This window comes from Pimephales promelas, chromosome 9 (assembly GCF_988280905.1).
Source record: "Pimephales promelas chromosome 9, fPimPro1.hap1.1, whole genome shotgun sequence".
NCBI lineage: Eukaryota > Metazoa > Chordata > Actinopteri > Cypriniformes > Leuciscidae > Pimephales > Pimephales promelas.
Genome location: NC_142777.1, coordinates 26,268,756 through 26,292,318, shown reverse-complemented (window position 1 = coordinate 26,292,318; position 23,563 = coordinate 26,268,756). Strand labels below are relative to the sequence as shown.

At 36.6% G+C, this 23,563-nt stretch overlaps 6 protein-coding genes across 10 annotated transcripts; 3 read left to right on the top strand and 3 right to left on the bottom strand.

Moving 5' to 3' along the window:
* LOC120466197 (magnesium transporter NIPA2) lies at window positions 1–3,463 on the top strand. 3 transcript variants are annotated; one of them, XM_039655205.2, is made up of 6 exons: window positions 1–372; window positions 887–1,022; window positions 1,129–1,185; window positions 1,390–1,480; window positions 1,989–2,149; window positions 2,266–3,463. In XM_039655205.2, the coding sequence occupies exons 2-6, from the start codon at window positions 887–889 to the stop codon at window positions 2,916–2,918; spliced, it is 1,098 nt and encodes a 365-aa protein (XP_039511139.1). In that variant the 5' UTR covers window positions 1–372; the 3' UTR covers window positions 2,919–3,463. The 3 variants fall into 3 exon arrangements, with proteins under 3 accessions (XP_039511139.1, XP_039511140.1, XP_039511141.1); XM_039655206.2 differs by having other exon boundaries at window positions 355–372; window positions 863–1,022; XM_039655207.2 differs by lacking the exon at window positions 1–372 and having other exon boundaries at window positions 884–1,022; window positions 1,107–1,185.
* A 666-nt stretch (window positions 3,464–4,129) lies between these two features.
* Window positions 4,130–5,732, bottom strand: timm8a (translocase of inner mitochondrial membrane 8 homolog A (yeast)). Its single transcript, XM_039655208.2, has 2 exons — window positions 5,488–5,732; window positions 4,130–4,441 (listed from the first exon to the last, which is right to left on the bottom strand). The coding sequence occupies exons 1-2, from the start codon at window positions 5,596–5,598 to the stop codon at window positions 4,280–4,282; spliced, it is 273 nt and encodes a 90-aa protein (XP_039511142.1). The 5' UTR covers window positions 5,599–5,732; the 3' UTR covers window positions 4,130–4,279.
* uqcrq (ubiquinol-cytochrome c reductase, complex III subunit VII) lies at window positions 5,690–8,345 on the top strand. Of its 2 annotated transcripts, none has more exons than XM_039655209.2 (3): window positions 5,690–5,828; window positions 6,676–6,847; window positions 8,167–8,345. In XM_039655209.2, the coding sequence occupies exons 2-3, from the start codon at window positions 6,694–6,696 to the stop codon at window positions 8,259–8,261; spliced, it is 249 nt and encodes an 82-aa protein (XP_039511143.1). In that variant the 5' UTR covers window positions 5,690–5,828; window positions 6,676–6,693; the 3' UTR covers window positions 8,262–8,345. The 2 variants fall into 2 exon arrangements, with proteins under 2 accessions (XP_039511143.1, XP_088991054.1); XM_089134928.1 differs by having other exon boundaries at window positions 5,813–5,873.
* A 943-nt stretch (window positions 8,346–9,288) lies between these two features.
* gsr (glutathione reductase) lies at window positions 9,289–16,490 on the top strand. 2 transcript variants are annotated; one of them, XM_039655203.2, is made up of 14 exons: window positions 9,289–9,485; window positions 9,869–10,022; window positions 10,244–10,270; window positions 10,355–10,443; window positions 11,715–11,784; window positions 12,341–12,488; window positions 12,962–13,016; window positions 13,106–13,205; window positions 13,293–13,379; window positions 13,525–13,692; window positions 14,625–14,736; window positions 14,911–15,042; window positions 15,991–16,124; window positions 16,253–16,490. In XM_039655203.2, the coding sequence occupies exons 1-14, from the start codon at window positions 9,418–9,420 to the stop codon at window positions 16,400–16,402; spliced, it is 1,494 nt and encodes a 497-aa protein (XP_039511137.2). In that variant the 5' UTR covers window positions 9,289–9,417; the 3' UTR covers window positions 16,403–16,490. The 2 variants fall into 2 exon arrangements, with proteins under 2 accessions (XP_039511137.2, XP_039511136.2); XM_039655202.2 differs by having other exon boundaries at window positions 9,300–9,485; window positions 9,757–10,022.
* Window positions 16,491–17,187: 697 nt separating this feature from the next.
* hnrnpa0l (heterogeneous nuclear ribonucleoprotein A0, like) lies at window positions 17,188–18,595 on the bottom strand. The gene has a single exon (XM_039655227.2). The coding sequence runs from the start codon at window positions 18,527–18,529 to the stop codon at window positions 17,633–17,635; it is 897 nt and encodes a 298-aa protein (XP_039511161.2). The 5' UTR covers window positions 18,530–18,595; the 3' UTR covers window positions 17,188–17,632.
* A 1,967-nt stretch (window positions 18,596–20,562) lies between these two features.
* On the bottom strand, window positions 20,563–22,269 carry hnrnpa0b (heterogeneous nuclear ribonucleoprotein A0b). Its single transcript, XM_089134927.1, has one exon. It carries the CDS (start codon window positions 22,208–22,210, stop codon window positions 21,263–21,265), a length of 948 nt encoding a protein of 315 aa, XP_088991053.1. The 5' UTR covers window positions 22,211–22,269; the 3' UTR covers window positions 20,563–21,262.
* Window positions 22,270–23,563: the final 1,294 nt, after the last annotated feature.

The following is a 23,563-nucleotide window of genomic DNA, read 5'->3' as shown; positions in this document are numbered from 1 at the left end:
GTAAGCTAGATTAGGCAATACGAGAGAACCTCTCGTAAGGGAACTGCTGATTTTAAACTGTGGAAAATGATCAAAATGAAACAAAAATTAATGTTTACACACTTGAGGAGTTTCAGAAGCAGACATTTAACTAAAGTTCACCAAATTCAGTTTGTATGTATAAACCCATCATCTGTCTCAGAAGGGTTTCGTTTAAAGAAAAGTTAAATTCCCCAAGATGTCCAGACAGACAGGGCAGGGGTCTGTCAAAGTTTGACAAAAAGGAAGGGATGTTAATAACAATATCTGGCAACCAGGGTTACAGTCACTTCTTCACCAGGAAGTTTATTTACACGAGACGTAACTGCCACAGATGGACGATACAAATGCAAGGTTAGTCCATTTAAAAATGATTTATATTTCAATAGTCTTTTAAATGTAGTCTTAAACCGTAACATGAAACAACAATGCCTCCTAGCTAGTGTAAAATACAGTAAAGCTTACTGCGCTAACCAAAATCGACCTACATCATTCTAAAAAGTTGCTTTCGCTCTTTAAAAATGCTATGATCATACATTTCCTGTCATTATACATGTTTAGAGCAGATGAACAAATAGTCTACAACGACATCTCATGTTTTATTGCTTTGTAGTTAGACGGGTTCTGGTACTGGCTAAGTGAAAAGCAGGAGTCACATGAGTCACATGATTTACTTCCTCTGTGGCTGTTTTAACTAGTGTGTTGAGTAGACAGAAAGCTGTGGTTACTATGCCCCAAAATGCTGTCTAGTAGGTAGCAGCTAGGCAGCTCACTAACGTTAGGTTTGTTTTAGACAGACCCGCCGATGTAACTAAAATATCTAATAGCCAAATGTAATATCTAGTCCTTCTATTATAACCGCGTTCAGATGGATGCTGCAAACCGAACTGACTTCTACATTGGTTTGGCGCTTGCTGTAAGTTCCACTATCTTCATCGGTGGCAGTTTTATATTGAAAAAGAAAGGGCTCTTACGACTGGCAAAAACAGGCTCTACTAGAGCAGGTAGGTACCATTGCACTATATCATTATACATACAGTATTTAGATTCATAATTATTATTTCTTTTTTCTTGTGCTGTCTAATTAGATCTGCGCTCTCCACTATGCAGGTCAAGGTGGATATGCATACCTGAAAGAATGGCTGTGGTGGGCAGGGCTTATATTAAGTATGGCATTATCATTTTATCTATTTATTTGTCATAAGTAAAGCTGAATTACAACCAGAATATAGATGTGCATGCAAATATTATGAGTGTATGTGGATTTATGGATCTTAGTAATGAGAGATTGCTATCTACACAGTACACATGAATATGTCATTATGCACACCCTCCCTAATCACAATCTTTTGTCTTGTATTTTATTTTTAGTGGGAATAGGTGAGGCAGCAAATTTTGCCGCTTACGCATTTGCACCTGCTACGTTAGTAACACCCCTGGGAGCATTGAGTGTTTTGGTCAGGTAAATTTACCTAGTATTGTACAGTACACCACCTTATGTACTTTAATAACGTAACAAAATATAGCTTTAATTGCGGTCACAGATAGAGATAAACTATGGTTCAAAAGATTTTCAGTAATTATTACTCCAGTCTACGGTATCACATGATCCGTTCAAACGCATTCTAATATGTTGAATTGGTGCATAGGAAATATTGCTTACTATATATATATATTTATTTTCTGATTTATTATTTTTGATTATTAAGATTCTTCTATGAATAGAAAGTTCAAAACAACACTGTTTATTTGAAATAGCATTTGTTTTGTAATGATATAAAAGTCTTTATTAGTACTAAATTAATTTAATGCATCCTTGCAGAATGCATTTATTTTTCAATTAATTTCGTTAAAAAAAACTCATATTGGCCCCACACTTTTGGGGTTGTACAGGTGTGTACAGTCTCAAAGGAACATTATTTCTTTGTCTAAAATATATTTTTACTAAACGTACAACCCTTTTTCATCAGTGCTGTGCTCTCATCATACTTCCTGAGTGAGCGGCTGAATATCCATGGGAAAATTGGCTGTTTGCTTTGCATCTTCGGTTCCACAGTAATGGTGCTCCATGCTCCACAAGAGGAAGAGGTAGCTTCTTTGACAGCGATGGCAGAGAAACTCAAAGATCCAGGTTAATTTACAAATACACTTTGGATACCAAAGAGACCCTAATTTACATGTACACCATGGCCCCCTGTGAGCTCTGTGCTGTTTTTATAACGGTCATCTTTCTTTCATGTATCACAGGATTTATCGCTTTCGCAGTCTGCATTGTCGTGAGTAGCCTGGCCCTGGTCGTGTTTGTCGCACCTCGCTACGGTCAGAAAAATGTGCTGGTGTACATCCTCATCTGCTCTGTGATTGGTTCATTATCCGTGTCCTGTGTGAAGGGCCTTGGCATTGGGATCAAAGAGCTGTTCGCTGGTACAGCTGTTCTGAAAGAGCCACTGTTTTGGGCTCTGCTCATTTGTCTTGTGATCTGCATCAGTATTCAGATAAGCTACCTTAATAAAGCCCTCGACATTTTCAACACCTCTATAGTTACACCTATTTATTACGTCTTCTTTACTGTATCCGTCATGGCTTGTTCGGCCATCTTGTTTAAGGAGTGGCTTCGAATGTCCACCGATGGGGCTGCTGGGACTGTTAGTGGCTTTCTTACCATCATTATTGGCATTTTTCTTCTCCATGCGTTCAAGGACATTAACTTTAACCTGGATTCTCTACCTTCATATCTGCACCGTGGACCACAAGGCAACACGTGGAGCCAACCGTACATGCCTTTGCCAAATGACGCGACGATTACTGTGAATGAAAGAAATCTGACTAAGGAAAGAAGCGCAAAGGGCTTATTTCCAGAGAGTCTAGACAAGAGGAGCAATGGTACAGTTCTTTTATAGAATAATATTAGCAAAAATACTGATTTACTACTAACATGCTACTGTACAAGCAAACTTTGCAAACCATACATACTGTGAGAGTACTTCATTTACATTTTGTGTGCGCGCGTTTTAGTATACAAGATACTACTTGCATATTTTCCAACTATAATATTTCTTTTTAGTTTCACACTGTTATTTTCAGAGTAACGATGATGTGCCTAGTCTCTTGTTTTTAATGCAAAATCTTGAAGTAGCAGCATGTTTACAATTCTGCTGTACAATCTTATTAAATGTTACATTATTTATTCTATGACTAAACCAGCATTGTTTTGGATATGCATATGATTACATTCATATCAAGCACTTTGAATTGATCAGCTTAATATTCAAGGTCTCATCTGCTGTGCCACAAATACACAATATTATCCAATGTGCTTGACTTCTTATGAACTATCATTCAAAATTTGGGTTCAATAAAATATTTTTGATTGTTCTGTAGTATTTTATGCTCACCAAGGCTGCATTTATATGATCAAAATACATCAAACAGTAATACTGTGAAATGTTCTTACAAAAAAAAACATTACAAATGTCTCTACTGTCACATTTGATCAATTTAATACATCCTTGCTGATCAAAGTAATCATTTCTTTTTACTCATTTACAAAAAAAAACAAAAAAGTCATGTCCTATACTGGTTTTCGGGAACATATCTGAATATTTGAAAAAATGTTTTTTAAGCAACAACTGAACTTAAGAGGTGATGCATTGTTTTCTATATATATATATATATATATATATATGTATATATTCTGTGTACATAGTTCCTGTTAAGCTATTTTAATAAAGAGCACACCGAAACCTCTAAGAAGTCTCATTAATATTTATTTAAGGAGCTTGAACATTTTCTAAATTGAACTCTGCTTTCTCCGGTGACATTTTTACACATCATATGAATAACTGCAGAGTATATTGTCTTTTTATTTCAAGTTCACATTTCAACAGACATTCTATAAGCCACAGATCTTGAAACAATCCCAGTAAGACGATGCATTGTATGCTTAGTAATGTACTTTGACGAAAGTGAAATGCAGAGCCGCCTCCTCAATTCCAGATTTTTCATACTTTTTCATCCAGAAAGTTTTCATACTTTCGTTTTCAAAATCTTAGAACTGGGAAATGTCAATTATATCGATGGTAATAAGTTGGACTTTCTATGGGACTATACATGCATCCATTTGATTTAGAATACATGGCCTTCAAAATAATAGAGCAAAAAGAGGCACTTTTGTCTTTGATAAATTAACTGAATCCTGTATAGCGGTTGCCTCACAGTTTTTGTTGGCATGACAAATCGTCAATAAGTGGCTGTAGTTCCACTAGTCTGTCATGGTCTCTGAGAATGTTCCTCTACTCCTCTGAGTTTGCTCTAGTCTGTTGAGGATGAATTGACTTGTATCAATGAATCGTTCCACGCAGTTTACAAAACACACCTCTGTCCTGGAGTCGAGCTTTGGACCAGGCTTATCCATACACTTCTCCTGCAAAGACAAACACACTATGAGCTCCAAAAAAATAAAAATAAAAAACACAACTGATGACAAACTGAAAACGCTCGCTCAGTTCGGTCCGCTCCCGTTGACACGTGTGGCCGTGCACATTTTAGATTTGTTTTTAAATTAGCGCCAATTCGGGGTGGATTACTAGAATATATATATTACTATATATATATTAACAATGATTATAGATTCATTTTTATTAAATCTGGGTTTTATCTATTTACAGATAACTACTTTGAATGAAGCTAAATAAATATAATAATATATATCATAAACACTTTAATGTTGTTTTCATTATGTGACTTTGAAAAAACATGTTTTTTTAATTTTGGGACGGTTGACATTCACTTTAGGATGGTTCAAATAGTTTTTCAGGACGGTTTCAGGACGGAGGTGAAAAAAGTTAGTCTGGAGCCCTGCAACAAAATTTTGCAATGATAAATTCTCTTAAATATTCCACAGTCACCTTGTCAGTCAGCTTCTGTTGCTGATCTGTGCGGCGACACTTAAATGGCTCACGATTTATTAAGCAGACATGTTCAGTTTAATAGTGCCTGTTCTCTAACTGAACTAAATTATTTTATTAAATAAATTAATAAAAAAAAAATCAAATTGATTTGATTATTTAATCCCATTAATTCTGAGCATATATATATATATAATCTTAGAATTAATTCTTTAGGATCATGTGACAGGGGAAAATCTCAGCGTTGACATCACATGAATAAATTAGCATTTTTAAATATAAAAACCGGTTAATTTAAATAATAACCATTTTTCGATACAGTTTTATTGTTTATTGTATATTTGCTCAAATGAATACAACTTCGTTGAGCTGGGATGGGAATCAAGAAGAGCCCAAAGGGTCACAAGCTCCGCGACTAAAGAGGGCAGCACCTTAAATGAAGTGCTTGAACTACTGAAACATCTTCCAAATCCACAGATCATACATGCTAGGGCATGATATAACTGTGCAGTAAGTCTCTCTGTATAAGAACAGCCTCATAAAGGGGATGCATCACACTCACCCAGCACACTTCTGTCATCTGATGAACTAGCTGCTGAAACCTCTGCTTTTGAGACTCGATCTCGATAAACTGCTGCAGCTGAGGGTCTGCCGTTGCTCCTTGATTATCCATTGGGGAAAAGAATGCCAAACGCTACACAAAATAACTTAACGGTGATATCTGACCACTGTATATACAATGTCCCAGCACTACGCTGACCTTCACGTGTCTCGATAGCCAGGAACCAGTAGAGAGGAGCACCAATAAGAAAACGTGAAATCAAGAGGAAACGGATATGACTTACGGTTGCAAGCGGAAGTTGTAGAATCCATAGCAGGACAAGGCTGTTAAGGAACAGTAAGGTTGGTGTGCCGAAAAATAGTTTCTTGCCTTGTATTTTGACTATAGTGAGCTCATATATAACGACATTATCTTAATTAAGCGATGTAATGTATGTTTGGGTGTAGAAATGTGTGTGTAAACAGAGACCGTGCGATTGAGTTGAATGTCAAGCAAGGTCTTGCAGAAAGTTGCTAGCCTAGCCACGTAACGATTATAAATGTGACTAAAGGTTCAGTTAGTTTTATCTGCAGTGCATCACCCGTCAATTAATGGTAATGAAGTAACCATTTAATTTATATGATTTTAAGTAACTCTATTCATTCTTGTCTGTCAGCTTTGCCACATGATGTACGTTACAAGTTACACTTCAGTTTTGTTTATCAGTGTAATTTATCAATCCGTTACTCAATGAGTAAATTATGCTGACTTTAATAACGTAATTTCGTACAATATCAAATTCCACCCCAGTCAGTTTTATATTTTAAGCCTGATTTTGTACAAATACAGCTGTCTTGACTTTCAATTTAGCTTATTGAATAGAAACAATATTACAAGATATACTTTTTATAATTAATTAATTGAATTAGCAATATTAGATTTAAGATGCATGTATAACATTTTAAAGTACTTAAAACATCATCCCATCAGTTAATTTAAATAACCGTATTCTTTTGTAATCTATTTTCAAAATGTAATTTATGTAAATGTAATTTATTTTTACTCAATTTTATATACAACAATTTAAATGTATTCAAATTGAGTCAATTATTGACAGATAAATCTTGTTCTTGTGTAGACAGTAGACACTGTATGCTTATTTTATTTTAAATATACTAAATTGAACCTTGATTTTTTTATTTCCCTTAGATCAGTTTTCTTGGCGCAATGGGTCGTCACTTCGGAGATTTGGCCAAGATAAGGCATGTGATCACTTACAGTATTTCCCCCTTTGAGCAGAGGGCTTTCCCAAACTACTTTTCCAAGGGAATCCCAAATGTGTGGAGGCGATTCAAATCATCTGTATTCAAGGTTGCACCACGTAAGTCATTTTAGTATATTGGTTAGTATTTTCACCCAATAACTTTTAAGCCAGTTATTCCTAGATCTTGCTGTAGGAAATATCAGTTCACTTTTCCAAACATTCCTTTTGCCATTAATTGTAATAGTCCAGTGTGATTTCTGTATGCACATAATCTGATAACAGCTGGTATGATCCACAGAGATCTTATGCTTATTTTACTCATTTACTCAATTTGATCATTTGTAAGTGTGAAATTATGCAAATGGCTGCCACAGGTAATTGGACTTTATTCATTTGTAAAAGATGTATTTTTGGTGATTTATCGTAGATGAAATCTATAAATCAAAATATGTATTGCATTTATGAAGAAAAGGTTCAGCGCCCAAGACTCTATTGCCATTGCCTCAGTGGTGTACAGTGTCTTTGATTGACAGCTACAGACATTAGAATTCTTTGTCATTCGGATTTAGTGACTTCTTCTCTTGACTACTTATAACGTTTCACGGATTTAGGAGCTACTTTTAGCCTTAAAATGTTTTGTGAATGCAGCCCCTGATCTCAGCATCATTTTGCCAGTCTGCGATTACACAAAGAAACAGAAAAAACTGATGGAGAATAAATCCTGAAAAGCTGTGGCAATGTCTCCAAGATGCTTGAAGAAACATTCCTGCAAAGCTGCATTACTGTGAAAAGTTTTAGACACTTGTGTAGAAATGTTGTCAAGTGAAGATGCTTTCACAAAATAATGTCATAAATAGATTTTATTGATCAATCAACTTTTATGAACTAAATCAATATTTGGTACCACCACTTGCATTTAAAACCACACTAGTTGTAAGCTTTGTAGAATAAAACTAAAATATTTCAGAAACACAACAAATATGAGAAGCCATATGACACGTTTCCACCCAGAGGAGGAAAAACACTCAGCTGTAACTTACCGGTCATTGTTATATTATTAATTTACTACAAGTATGCTGCTAGTTCAGGCACACATTTATTTTCCTGTTAGTGTTTTGGAGTGTGAATAAAATTGTTGTACATTAATTCTTTATGGGTCATTACTTTGTACTTTTAAAGCACAGTATAGTCACACACACACACACAAAGTATTGAGATAATCGCAACGAATCGCAGCCCACTGAATTGAATGGTGAGGTGCCTAGAGATTCCCTCCCCTAATAACTGGCTTATTTTTCATTTTTCTGGGTGAAAATACTAACATGCCTAAGAATTCTGCAAGGTACTTATATAAATATAAAATAGTCTAAACTATAGATTAAAGCAAACATTGCGTGGGACTAAACTTCTCTACAAACCTGCATCTCTATTTACAGCCATGGTTCTGATGTACCTGACCTACACATGGGGCAATCGTGTTCATGAACAGGGCAAAAGAAAGAACCCCGCAGACTTTGAGAATGACCAGTGAAATCGCCCCGCTGAAGATGTCCTTGTGTAACTTCTTGCTTCTGAAAAATTCATCAATAAAGAAAATATTTATGTGAAAAATGGATTTCTGACTTGCTGACACTTAATCAACACGATTCAAATTAGTAGCTTGTTTAATAAACTATCCTGATGTGATGCATTACTTGATTATTCTCTCATTTGCAACGGTCATCAGAAATATTTAAATAACAAGCATCAATATTTTGATACCAAGGCACTTTTTTTAATGTGAAGGCCCAAATGAGTTTTGATGCATTCTATAGAGATTTATTTTTACTTTTTGGATACTGATGATTTTTTATACATTAAAATTACATTTTAATTTTCTATTATGTTGTCTGCCATGTAAAGACTTCTTAAATTTAACCAATTAAAATAACTGGGGTGGACAATACTTTTTCAATGTGAATAGTCAGTGCAGAAATCTGACAAATGTACTGTTTTCCTTAATGTGCTGTACTACTGTCAAAAGTCCCTTTGCTACCATTCAACAGTTTGGGGATGGGAACATTTTTGAAAAGTCACTTGCTCACCAAGACTGCATTTATTTGGTTAAAAATACAGTACAAAAAAAAATAATAATATTAAGTATTATTACAAATAACGTTTCTATTTGAATATAATATATAAGTGTGATGCAGAGCTGAATTCGGTGTCTCATAAATCATTCTTATATGTTGATTTGGTGCTCAAGAAACATTTCTTATAATTTTTCTTAATTTTTTAAGGGATTCTTTCAATCAAGAATATTTTAACGTGCTGTGTAACTCATTGTCACCTTGGCTTTCTGTGCTTTAGATACTTTGAATGCGTCTTTGCTAAATAAAAGTATTCGAAAATAAAAGTATAGTGATTCCAAACTTTTGAGCGATATGACCGCAAACGATATTAATTTCCAACTGCCTTCATTCCAGTGTAATAACGTAATAATCTATAGCGCCGTTGTTGTCATGCGCTTCTGTACACTGGACCTGCCTTTTGAAACGCGCATGCTCAGTTTATCTCGGCGTCATTCTGACTTCACAGTTTACATCGACGCATTCCGTTAAAACTATATAAATACGAAAATGGTCAGCAAAGGCAACTAAAGAGTTTATAACTCAGCACATCTAAGCAACGACACTTTGTTACATATAATGTTTACAATATACTCCAAACGGGTTTCCGCTACTACAACTACATGTGTAACGGCTGCACTTCATCGGTGAGTTTGTTTGTTTAGTGGGGTGAATTCTCATGTCATTTTGATTAAATACGAAATATTTCCCCTTCTCAAATAAACCAGATAAATAAATCTGTCGTATTTAAAAGTGAGTTGAAAGTAAATTGAGCACACGGTATTGACAGTGAAGGACAGTAACGTTAATAAGCAGTAACGTTAACTATGACTATTGTCCAGACTTGCTTCTAGGATTTACACACTATTGTGTCGATTCACAATGACTAAGCATTGGCTTCTACGTCCCTCCCATTAGTTCAACTACTACATCGGGGTGTTGGCTTCCTGCTTATGGAGATATTAAGCCCGTTGGCTCGATTACGAGCGTCTTTTCTTACTCTTGGACGATCGCTGTTGTCTTCTCGTAGACTCATCAGTCGAAGCATGGCCTCTGAATCCGTCACGCGCTTTGATTTTCTGGTGATTGGCGGAGGGTCCGGAGGGCTGGCCGGTGCGCGGCGGGCGGCTGAACTCGGTGCCACCGCAGCCGTCATCGAAAGTCACAAACTCGGAGGTACCTGCGTGAGTACAGACCTTCCTGCTCCTGCAACACCACATTTCCCCTAGTGTCATATAGATGTGTTCTTTAGAGTTATTTTCAGTAATTGGTCGCTGGGTTCGTCACATGAACAGAGAGGTGTTTGGGAAGAATCCAGATCCTGCTCTTTTTTGTGTGATGGTTTAGGTCCAGCACCTATGCATTTTTTTGTCTGCTGATATTATTGACTTTTCTTCTACTGCAGGTGAATGTTGGTTGTGTTCCTAAAAAGGTATATATTTTGACTCGTATCATTACACTTAATTGATTGCCTGATGCAAGCAGAACTAAATTGTGTCCTTTTGCTTGCTTCCAGGTTATGTGGAATACATCCACTCATGCAGAGTATCTCCATGATCATGAAGACTATGGATTTGAGGGAGCAAAAGCACATTTCAGCTGGCAGTAAGTTAGATACTTTCTTGGGGGTTTTCTTCTGGGTTGCTTTTATTTTTTTATAGAATGTTGAGTATATAGTATTATGGCAACCCATTCTTAAAACAAAACAATATATATATATATATATATATATATATATATATATATATATATATATATATTTAACTATTTTATTTTTGTGTTCAATTGTATTTTCTGGGTCATTAATATTAATCTAACAAAATTAATTTGTATCTTTATGTTGTATTTATTTATTTTTATTTTTTTTAGCTGTTGCTTGTAATTTATTTATTTGTTCTTATTTTATAACTGAAGACTTGCTTGTCGTCAAAAATGCTTGAACTATAGGCCTAACAGTTAGGCTGTTTTTGCTGTGGTATCGAAATTGTAATCAATTGATTGTCGTGGCAGGATTTTGTACATCCTCCACTGTCATAGTTAGGTGTTGCTGACAGATGTTAAGTAGTGCCGCCAGTGTGCATGCACTCATATAAAACTATGCATTTACTATTTGATATGGCATTCCAGTGTGCGACCCTCTTTATTCATTGTTTTGCTAATAACGGAAGACTCCTAGTTGGAGGACATAATTTATGTCATAACCTGCCAAATTGGCTGGTGAGTTTACCTGCCGTGGTTCATTTGAAGGGTTGCCATGTTAATTTTGAGCCCTGCTCATAACATAATAGTAATTATTCTTTTGTTGTCACAATCACAAAAGTTAAGTAACTAGTAAGTAATATTGTTTTTGGTAACAAAAATTGCCGTTCATTTCTATGAACTAGTATGTATTTAAACTGTTGGTGGTACTTAATCTAGCTATATTTGTTTAGCGTAATTTTAAAAAGTTACACTAGTTAATAGAAATTAAAAAAAGAATTACTAGGAACATCTGTAATTAAAGACACTAGTTTTAAGGGATAGGCTACATGTAATGATGACTTGCCGTATAGACTGGAGGATATTCTTTCTGTAAGAACAGAAGTAAGCTTATTCTTGTCACAAAAAGGATCTTTTACTCTTGCGATGGTTGAGGATAGCCAAGTTCCTACTCGCTCTGATTCGTTACAGCTTTCAGTTTTTGTTTTGCTTCCCTTTTGTGGTAAAGTCAGTACAGATTTGGGTAATCTTGTCTGACAAAAGAGATGAAGGAATTTTGTTTGACTAGAGGTGTGTTATGCTGTAGAGAGTTCAGCTATCAGGATTTCTAGTGATATGAAAGATAAATTAATATTTAAACGAATAAATGTCACTTCTTTGGGTGTGTGTATTTTCAGACTCATTAAACGCAAAAGGGATGCTTACGTTAGTCGCCTGAATCAGATTTACCTGAGCAACCTTGAAAAGGTAGGCTGCATTATGTTACTTTCCAGTCAGCAAATTACAAATTAAATGATTTGTGGAGGATTAAAGACAAAATCTGTATTTTTTTTTTAAACCAAATTTAACATGCTTTTCATATCATGGAGAATTAAATGTTCTTGCTTGTACTATGAAAGCTTTACATAGAAATGTAAAGGCAAGTTCGGTATTTTACACTTAAAGCCCCGATTTAAGATAGTTTCTAATGAACATGCTGCTGTCCCAAGAATTTTCGGTTTCTGTGGTTGCACCCATCCACAATGGTTGCATAGGTGCACTGGAACAATCGTTGATAAAAAGCATTAAACTTTTAGTTTACAAAGACGTTAAACTTACCAAGTGGTTAGGAGTGTGTTTGTCCAAACTTGTCCTTTAAAGGTATGACGGCAAAATAGTACAGTTTAAGCTTCATAGACAGGGTGAAAAATTATATATATTTTTTTTATATATATTTAGCGTCATGAAAATGCGTGATATGGCCTCTTTAATCATTTAGAATTGGTATTGATGTGACTGATATGTTGTTTGTGGTTGTTCATAGGCCAAAATTGAGTCCATTCATGGCTATGCAAGGTTCACAGATGACCCTGAACCTACCGTTGAAGTCAATGGAAAGAAATACACAGCCACCCATATCTTAATCTCCACTGGCGGTCACCCGTCCACTGTCAGTGAGGATGATGTACCAGGTGGGCTTATGTTTGTTCATTATGAAAAATATACTTCCTTCTGCTTTTCTTCTCAATACCAATACACTTGCCATTAAAGGGATAGTTCAGCCAAAAATGTAAATGTTGTCTTTTGTCACTTGCTCAACCTCATGTTGTTCCATACATGTATGTATGAGTTTCTTTCTTCTGTTGAGCACATGAAGATGTTTTAAAGAAAGTTGATAACCAGACAGTTGACTTCCATCTTATTGTTTTCTGACTATGGAAGTCAATGGTTAATGTCAACTGTTTGATTGCCAACATTCTTCAAAATATCTTCTCTTTTGTATTCAGCAGAAGAAATAAATTCATACAGGTTTTGAAAAACTTGGTGAGGGTGAGTAAGTGATGACAAAAGTTTTATTTTTGGGTGAACTATCCTTTAAAGTGATTTAACTTATTTTTGTCGCTTTTTTGAAATCTGCATTTTGTATATTTCAATGTTATTGCAGGAGCTGGTTTAGGCATTACCAGTGATGGATTCTTTGAACTTGAATCTTGCCCTAAGTAAGTGAGACTTGTGATAACTGATACATACTTGTATTATTGTGTTTTCTTAGCTCATCGTAAAATAACCGATCACTGTATCCATCTAGACGTAGTGTCATAGTTGGGGCTGGATATATTGCTGTGGAGATGGCTGGTATCCTTTCCACTCTGGGGTCCAAAACGTCCATCATCATCCGACAAGGAGGGGTAAGAGCCCTATTTATTGTCACCTGGATAAATGCTGCTGTAATTTAAATTCCAAAGTAAGCAATGGCTGCGTTCTTTTGTTTCAAGGTGCTGAGGAACTTCGATGCCTTGATAAGCTCAAATTGCACAAAAGAATTGCAAAATCATGGTATTGATTTACGGAAAAATACTCAGGTAACTAGTACTGAGTAGTATTAGGTAAGGTAATATGTAGCTGGCTTTCCAGACTGATGTATCAGTTTGTTTAGTTATGATTTTCCCCCAAACTATATCTTATGTCAATATATTATATTGTATAATATTCTGACTTTGTTTACAGGTGAAGTCAGTGCAGAAGACTGACAATGGCCTCACTGTTACGCTTGTGACAAAAGACCCTGATTTCAAGGATGCAGAGGAGAAGTTGGACACCATCCATGAGGTGGACTGTCTGCTCTGGGCTATTGGCAGGGAACCCAGTACCGCTGGCCTCAACCTCAGTCAAATAGTAATAATCTATTTTAATTTGGTTGATATTATTACTATTTCTTTTAGTTTAAGTATAAATGTTATTGATTGGTAAAGTATTATTAGTATAATAATAATACATTTCTGAGAAAACTCTGTGGCATGATTTTTATTCTGGGAGATGAAAAAAAATCACTTTATAATGGCATTAAAAAGTTACAAACCACTAAAAGCACAAAAGAGCTTACAATGGAACCCTATGGGGAATGGCATTGCACTCGGGTAAACTTTTAGAATATATATTATTTTGAAAGTATAGCCACAACACTTGAAGTTGGTATGAAATGGAATTTTACCTTATCTATTTTCTAAATGCATTTCATTGATCTTATTGTTATCAATGATTCTTGCTTCATGCATATTTCTTTTTCTTTTTTCTTTTGTTACCTCGTAATTCTTCATCAAAATGTTATGACTCAATCTTCTGGTGAAACAACAGACTGGTCTCTGGTGACGAATCCTAGATTTCTGTAGATAGAAATCCCACTCCATTTTCTTTCTCTTTTTCAATTATCCATTTCACTTGGATTTACGCCACAGTGTGTGTGTGTGTGTGTGTGTGTGTGTGTGTATATATATATATATATATAGCACAATGTCGGTTCAAACTTCGTTTGCATTCTGAATTTAAACATAATGCATGTTAACATGAGACTAGTGTGATAAAAGTTCTGTTCACAGGAATTAAATGATTAATGTGTAACAATATTACCTCTTTTCAACAGAAAAAAAAAATATGCTTAAACAAAAATACAAAGCTGTACATGTCAGAGATGCTGTCGATAAAGTTCAAATGAACCCAGAGGATTCCTTTAAACCCTATTAGCCACAATAGATAGATGGTATTATAGGCGTTATCTTCACACTGTATAACTTGATAAAATATGAATAACAGGGTGTATTGTTTTTCAGGGTGTGAAGCTTGATGAAAAGGGACACATCATGGTGGATGAGTTCCAGAACACCACTCGTCCAGGCGTCTATGCAGTTGGGGATGTTTGTGGGAGAGCTCTTCTTACACCTGGTAATGGTTTCAGGATCACATCTTTAAATAGAATTTCCTCCTACATGTATTAAAATCTTCCGGGTGTTTTGTATGTGTGGGGTTACATTGCATCCCCTAATTCTTTAGCATCCATTGGGAATGTATATTCAGTGCATACTAATAAGCTGTTGTTTCTCTTGTTTGTGTGGATAGTTGCTATTGCTGCTGGCAGAAAGCTTGCTCACCGACTATTTGAGGGCAAAGCAGACTCCAAAGTCGATTATAATAATATCCCTACTGTTGTGTTCAGCCACCCACCAATCGGCACTGTAGGACTAACTGAAGGTGAGCTGATGTACAAATAATCCTTTCTAATAGTATCTTGAGATTTTAATCTTATTTATATACTATTATAAAACTTAGCATTTTGAATTATCTTTTGTTTGTATATATTTTTTTCATTTATGTATGTTTTCATTTCTTAGTAATTCTATTGTGCTTTTGTCATTTTCTAATCTTACCCTTTTTTTCTTTCAAGTTTACGGGTTTCATCTAATATTTATTTTATTGATAACACTTTACAAAAAGGTTTAATTTGTTAACATTAGGTAACTGCATTAGTTAATATTCCCTAACAATAAAAATCTAAAGCTTTTATTAATCTTAGTTTATGTTAATTTCAACATTTAAAATGCCCCTATTATGCTTTTTGGGATATTACATTTCATGCAGTTTGTAATATAGCTGTTGGGGAATGTAAAAGGTCTGCAAATTTTTAAAGATCAAGGTGCATGAAAAATAAAGTTATTGTCTGTTACACACCTACGAAACAAACAAATTTGCATAATGCCAGCCTATGGTTCTTCATTGGCTGCCCTCGAACAACATCAAATGCCTTCAAACATTGTAGTTTTTTTAGCTGAGGCTTGGAAAAGTTTGGTTTCGTTTTCCAACATGCGTTGTGAGCGGTAGACCAATCACAACAGACTCAGCCATCTGACCAATCAGAGCAGAGTAGGCTCTCGGAACCGTGGGGTTTAGAGAGACTGAGACTTTGAACAAACTGTTTTTAGACTTCTTGAGAAATTAGGTGATATTCAATGTATATTATGAGAAAAATAAAGTGTTTTTTTACCTTTAATACATGTAAATCTATTATAGGAGACCTCCAAAACAACATTAGGAACCTTTAAAATAGCTTAATAGGGGTACTTTAATAATACAGTATTTAAATCAGAAGCTGTATCTGTTAATATTATTTAATGGATTATTTAATAATGTCATGTTTTTTAGACGAAGCAATCAAGACCTGGGGAAAGGACAATGTGAAAGCTTATACCACTTCTTTCACCCCCATGTATTACGCCATCACCACTCGAAAGAGTCAGTGCATCATGAAGTTGGTGTGTGCTGGCAAAGAGGAAAAGGTGAGGGTGTGATCAGTCCATCAATCATAAATGAGTATGAAATATCAAGAAGGATCATTATTTAGTTGTATTTTGCTGCTACAATGAGTCATTTTCATTAAGTCACTTCTGAGCCTCTTCTTTTTTAGGTGGTTGGCCTCCATATGCAGGGTTTTGGCTGTGATGAGATGCTTCAGGGTTTTGCTGTGGCTGTTAACATGGGGGCTACTAAAGCAGACTTTGACAGAACCATAGCCATCCACCCGACGTCCTCAGAGGAGCTAGTAACATTGCGCTAATCAAGTGTTCATATTCCAACGTGCCACTTCAGAAGATTGTTCCTATCCAAACAATAAAAAACGCTACGTTTTTTGACTATTCTATCCAGCATTTTGTAACGAGAAGCGTTTTCTTGGTTTGTTGTATCAATGTGATACACATTGTAATTGATAATACTTGGTATTAATGTGATAATGTTTGACTATTAAAAGTAGCAACATGGATATCCACAACCCAAATGTCAGTTTCAAAATCATAGTATCAAAACAAAAATCAAAACATAGTATTGTGATTTAGTTTAAAATAAATGTTCTAATTTACTTTAAATAAAAAAACTTATTCAGGTGATAGAAACCCTGAGGATCCAGCATCCATTAGACATAATCCTGAAGAAATGTGAATATGCTGACTTGTTTCATTTATCAATGTTGGGATTCAAACTGCAATACACTTTTTTTTTTCAAAATCATTTGAGTCTGAAATAGAGTTGATGTTTTTATAAATTAATTCTGTCTATTTTGGTCACTAAAAATAGGTATTATATACAAATTGTGAAGGCCCCAAACTTGTAAACTGTAGTAGTTACATTAAATGAAGGTACAAAAAAAAAAAGTTTGAAAATTGTTTTGAATGCAATGTGTTCCGACTAGATAAATAAAATTAAGTCTTAAGAGATGGCCTTTAAAAATATTTTAAGGCATGTTTGCCCAGTCGCTCATAAAGACAACAAAAACTTAAAAGAATTACATTACGGTCACATTTGAAACAGTAGTTTGAGTCAAGAACGAGTCAAAACCAAACAAAGTTTATGAAAAAGTTTTTTTAATGGTTAAAAGGCTTATATGGCCATTTGGATCAAATTAAATATACTTTTAAAAAAAGGTTGTACAATAGGAACGGTGTAATGGCTTTAAAACTTAAATCACACTTAAAAACCAAAAGAAAAGAGGTCATGTAAATTAAAGTGAGCTGCTTAAAATTTCATTACCCCTGAGTTTCATCTTTACCGATGGACAGGCAATAAACCTAGAACAGATCATACAGAAGCCTACATGGTGTTATACAGGCTTGACTTGGGTAAACAGGACCACTTAAACCTAAACAAAGGAACAACGCGTGTCTGCTGGTACTGGTAATGGCACAGAGCAATTCTCAAATTTAAACCCAATACCAAACAAATAGTCCAGTGTCCACACAGTTTACGTAAAAATAAAAAAAAAGACGTACAGCTTAGAGTCACATTAGTGCTTCTAATATCCACCATAGCCACCTCTTCCATATCCACCACCACCTCCTCCACCACCGCCGCCGCGTGGGTACGGCCCACTGCTCCTGCCGGAAAAGTAGCCGCCTGCTTTCATGGCACCGTAGCCAGAAGCCTGCTGTCCATAACCCTCGCCGAAGTCACTGTAGCCATTCCCGTTGCCGTATCCGCTGCTCATCTGGTCACCGTAGCCTCCCCCGTAAGCACTTTGGCTTTCGTAGCTGGTTTCGGTACCGTATCCGCCGTTCTGATAGCCGTAGTCGCCATAGTAACCACCTCTTCCGCCGCCATACCCGCTTCCCCGGCCCATTCCTCGGCCTCCCCTTCCGCCGCGACCGCCGGTAGCTTGCATCTCCTGCTTGGTGAGCGCCTTCTTCACCTCCACTTTGTGTCCGATGATGCTGTGGAACTTCATCACGACGGCTTTATCGGCAGAATCGTTGTCTTCAAAGTAAACAAAGCCGAAGCCTCGCTTTTTCCCAGTGTCTTTGTCGGTGATGACCTGAGCTTTCTCGATAGCACCGAACTGGGAGAAATAATCTTGGAGGTGTTCATCCTCGATGTCGTCTTTCAATCCCCCGACAAATATTTTCTTGACCTTGGCTAGCGCCTCTGGTCTACCAGCGTCTTCCCGGGCCACCGCGCGTTTCAGATCCACGTTGTTGCCATCCACGACATGAGGCCTAGCAGCCATGGCGGCGTCTGCTTCCTCAACGCTCGAGTACGTTACGAAGCCGAAGCAGCGGGAGCGTTGCAGTGGCTGGTTCATCACCACCACGCAGTCGGTCAGCTGTCCATATTGTTCAAAATGTGCTCGCAAGCCTTCGTCGGTTGTTTGGACGTTCAGGCCGCCAACAAATAGTTTACAAAGCTGGTTAGTCATTTTCTTGCAATGGACGTACAACTGACGGAGATCACATGCAACGGAAGAAAGAAGTCAATGCTTTTGAAATGCGTTGTAGAGGCGTTTCCCTTTGTACGCGTCAACACATGCGTAGTTGTTTCTGATTGGCTACAAAGTAAATCACTTAAACCAACCCCGTTCTATTAATTAACATGTTGCACCGTGAGCTGTAATTAAAAGGATCAATGCCAATTTTGAACACATTACTTTTGAGTTTAGAAACCTTGAATTTGGAAACATTAAGTTGATAAGTGTAACCAAAATTGTAGTTCAATTCTGAATCCAGGATTCACATGGTCCTGATAAAAGAATTTCAAAAAGTATGACTTTCAGGCCACAGACATTTAATATATAGTATAGATTTCAAGGAATGTGATTATATATTTTTATATATAAATTGATTTTTTTTTAAATTAACTTAAATCCATATGGCCATCACAAAAAGAAAATGCACCCCATGAATTTACATACATTATGAAATCATGCAAAACCAATTATGCAATATGACAAAACTTTTATACACACACTATTAACTTTAAAATCCTTTAACCTTTTTAAAATCATGTCTTAGTTTAGCCTGTTTTTAAATACTATAATCAATTTTTAGGCTCATGGCCAACGATTATGATTGCAGTTCATACTGATCTTGAGCGAAACTACTGTACCAATAACATTTTGCAAGCGAGTTTCAGTAATTCTAATGTAGGAAGTAGTCAAACTCAAAATTAACAAATTAATCCAATATTAACCAAGCACATCATATGAAGGAGGGAGATTTGACATCAGATACAACATGATGGATCTGCTATAGGTAAACTTGATTTGTGCATGTTCTGCTTTGACAAACAATCAAATTAATAAAATACTAAGATTTATTACTCTTTCACCATGTATTTGCAAGTAAACTACACTTGTATTAACACAGTGCAAAAAGTCCATACAAAAATGACCTCGTTCCACCATGTATGAATAATTCTAAACTGCAGTCAGTGCATGCATCAACACCACAATGCACAAGCACTCAACTAATTGCTGCTGTAAAAAGAGCTTTTTGCATATTTTACACATCCCAAATTTAAGAGATAATTCAATTTCTCCTGATTACTCTATTGGGCCATCTGTTTGCAAGGCACATATGCACAAATCCATCTCTAATTACTCCTCAATATTCTCCATCCCTACAGACTCCCTCATTAGAATTAATCTAATTCCAAACCACACAATAATACCGGTACACACACACACACACACACAAAACGACGTGATCATTTCAAAGTTTTTTATTATAAAGCATACAAAAATACTTAACAGATTTTTTAAAAAAGAGATTTCACCAGTCCTTCATTAAAATAAAACTCAGTGGATAATGCAGATAAACCGAACTCCATGGCCACAGTTGATGTGGGCAGAGTCCAGCATCTGGGGTCACCTGGGGAGGAAGAAGAGAACACATTAGAAAATGTAACAAAAAGAGTTAGAAAGTTAAGAGAGAGAGAGAAAAAAAAAGAAAAAAGGTCAAGGCCCTAATAAGCCGCGGCGTTACAGACCCAAATTCCATCGCACCAGTTCTTGTAAAGTCCATTTGACATATGGATTGAGGCTAATAAAACAACTTATGGAATAAATAGTCCATGTATGACAAATTTAAATACTTGACCAACACGTAGTGAAGACAGGTTGATTACATACCTAGATCGCAGGATGATATCCTAATGAGATATTTCAGTCCTATCACAATCGAACCCAGGTACTGAACAGGTTCCCTGTGCAAACAAACTGCTATACAGCTATTTTGAAGTACTGGAATAACTGAAAGAACACCTATATGTGGGAATCAAGAGTAAATAAACCATAAACACTATATATATATATATACTTGTAAATCACTGAATGTGGGGCAGTCGTAAGTTGTCAAATAGAAAGCAATGCATATATGCTTTAATATGATTATCTCAGGTGTGGTGAAAACCCATTAAAGTCTATCAGCCAAAACGCCGTCTGGAAAGGGATAATTAAGCTGTGAAACTTTTATTTAAAAAGTAACATACATTTGCATATCAAGGTTTAACAATACTGGATTGATCTGAAGACATAATATACAATACACAAGAGAATGTTGGAAGTAATTATGCTCATACAGCGTTGAACTGAACTCAATGAGTGCGTTTATGATTTAGTTTACAAAATAAGAGAAACAACGTAGTCTACTCTATCCCATCATGATAAACTAGTTTGGAAAAAAATCGTGGTGGGTTTTACAAAGACGAACAAAAACTCAAAACTGCATGCGTTAATCCCCCATGACACTGCTAAGCAACAATTTATATAGAAAACAGGTCTACTGAGAATGCATTGACAACATATCGCCAGTGTTGAAAAAAAAATGAATTTAAAAACGAATGGGTTACGAACAAATCGCATTAGTTAAAAAAAATAATAATAAAAGGAAAAGAAAACCAGGGCCAACTTGCTCCATGTCCTACAACGTGGGAAATAAATGAGATATATATATGATAGAACATGTCCTACAACTAAAGCTGGTCGAGCAAGTCAGGTTTCTGGGAAGAGATCTTCTTCCTACCTGTTAAGAACTGAGGTCTTTAAGGTATGCTTTCACAGTGTCCGCCATCTCTTGCATGGCCGGGAATGAGCCCAATGTGGAAACCGAGAGAACCTAGGGGGACAGCTTTCCGAGTCTTTTCCCAACCTGCTTTAGTAGCCACCGTAGCCACCCCTGCCGTAACCAGGACCACCACCGCCGCCACCACCACGAGGGTACGGGGCTCCACTCCTTCCGGCGTACGTGCTTCCACTCTTCATGGGCCCGTAGCCGGAGGACTGTTGGCCGTATCCGCCGCCAAAGTCACTGTAGCCGTTACCACCGCCATAGCCTCCCATTTGATCGCTGTAGCCTCCTCCATATCCAGCCCCGTAACCTCCTCCGTAGCCTCCGCTTCCATAGCCACCGCCGTAGCCGCCATCACTGCTGCCGTAGCCTCCGCCATAGCCACCACCGTAGCTGCCGTATCCTCCTCTCCCGCCGCCGAAGCCATTTTGATTCCGCCCCATTCCTCTTCCTCCTCCTCTCCCCCTGCCGCCCCGAGCTCCACCGGCGGCCTGGATCTCTTGTTTCGTCAGCGCCTTCTTTACTTCCACTTTGTTTCCGTTGATCATGTGGAACTTGAGCACGACGGCCTTATCGGCAGAGTCGTTATCTTCGAAGTGAACAAAGCCGAACCCGCGCTTCTTGCCGGTGTCTTTGTCAGTGATGACTTCGGCTTTCTCGATCATGCCGAACTGCGAGAAATAATCGGTGAGGTCGTTCTCTTCGATGTTCTCTTTTAGGCCCCCGACGAATATTTTCTTGACTTTTGCAAGAGCTTCGGGCTTTCCCGCGTCTTCCCGAGCCACGGCTCTCTTCAGCTCCACGTTTTTACCGTCTACAACATGTGGCCTAGCGGCCATTGCTGCATCGGCCTCCTCTGCTGAGGAGTAAGTTACGAAGCCGAAACAACGGGACCGCTGAAGTTGATCGTTTTGGACCACCACGCAGTCCGTGAGTGCCCCGTACTGTTCAAAATGAGCGCGGAGGCCATCATTTGTTGTTTGGACGTTCAGACCGCCAACGAAAAGTTTGCAAAGCTGCTCCATTCCTGACATTTCTCGCTGTTAGACCGCCGTGTCGACTGTTCAAAAAGGAAAGGGCCTTTTTTAAAACGACTGTCGTCATGACGCAATGTTCTCTCCTGCAGCAAGACACGCCTCCCCGCTGAAAAAAGGCGGGCTTTGGTGAATCTGGAAGGTGGTGAAATTTAAATAGCATTTTATTCTAAACATAGCCTATAAAAGTTAAAATAATACAAAATGAAGAGTTCAGATGCAAAAGCCTCTAAATGCCATTTGAAATTTTCTTCTTTAATGATGATTTTTATCAAACTTGTATATTTAAGTTCAGTGATTTCACTTAAATGGCAATGATAATTACCTATTAATTGTTATTTAAGTGAAATTACTGAACTTAAATATACAAGTTTGATAAAAATCATCATTAAAGAAGAAAATTTCAAATGGCATTTAGAGGCTTTTGCATCTGAACTTTTCAAATACACAAGCAATTTGTATAAAAGTCAAAGAACAACATGTGAAAGCCTCTTTAAATAGCCTAATGTTTTACTTCTAATTCCAAATTTTACATTTTAAAAACCAATAGGCTACAATTTTTTTTTTATGTAACCCATGTCTAAAATCTAATTCTCTTATAACTACAACCTGAACAGCTCTGTTAGCTTCACATTCAACAATATTCATCTCTGAGAAAGCAAATAAAGATAGGTGTTGACTGTTGACAGACAGCACTTACAAATCAAATACAATCAAATTATTAAAATTATGAAACATGTAGGCTATAAAATAAAAGACAGATAGAATCACTATGAATTTGACCATTAGGTAGGGTGACCAACAGGACATTTCCTGTTTTCACGTCCTGCCCTGGCCGTCCTGGCTGTTTTTTATTAGCCTAAAAGATGAATATGTCCTGGTTTTCAAAAAACTGCTGGGAAAGATCAGCTCTACAGCAAAATACAGACGGGCAAACAATCTTATAGTTATTTATAATTTATATATTTATTTTTCTAATAAAGAAGAGACATTATTTCTATCATTATTTCATTCATTATTTTTGAAACTCATAATAAAACATTGAGTAACCTCTGAGAAGCATCTGAATTTGTGTCCATTTCCTATCCATACAGAGGAGGCATAGCCTACTTTAAATGTTTTGAAATTAATAAGGCATCTTTGAGTAAACTTGGAGTATCATTTGAGTATCTGTTTGCTGGGCCGAGAGTCCTGGTTTTTGGTAATCAAAGTCACCCAATTAGGGCATTTGATTTGTGTTTTTATAGCATTTTTTTGCCCACGGACTGTTTTTTTTTTTTTTTTCTGTATACTAACACCCATATCATCTGAATAATTAGTCAATGTTTGCAAGTTTATTTGTAAGACAGTGAT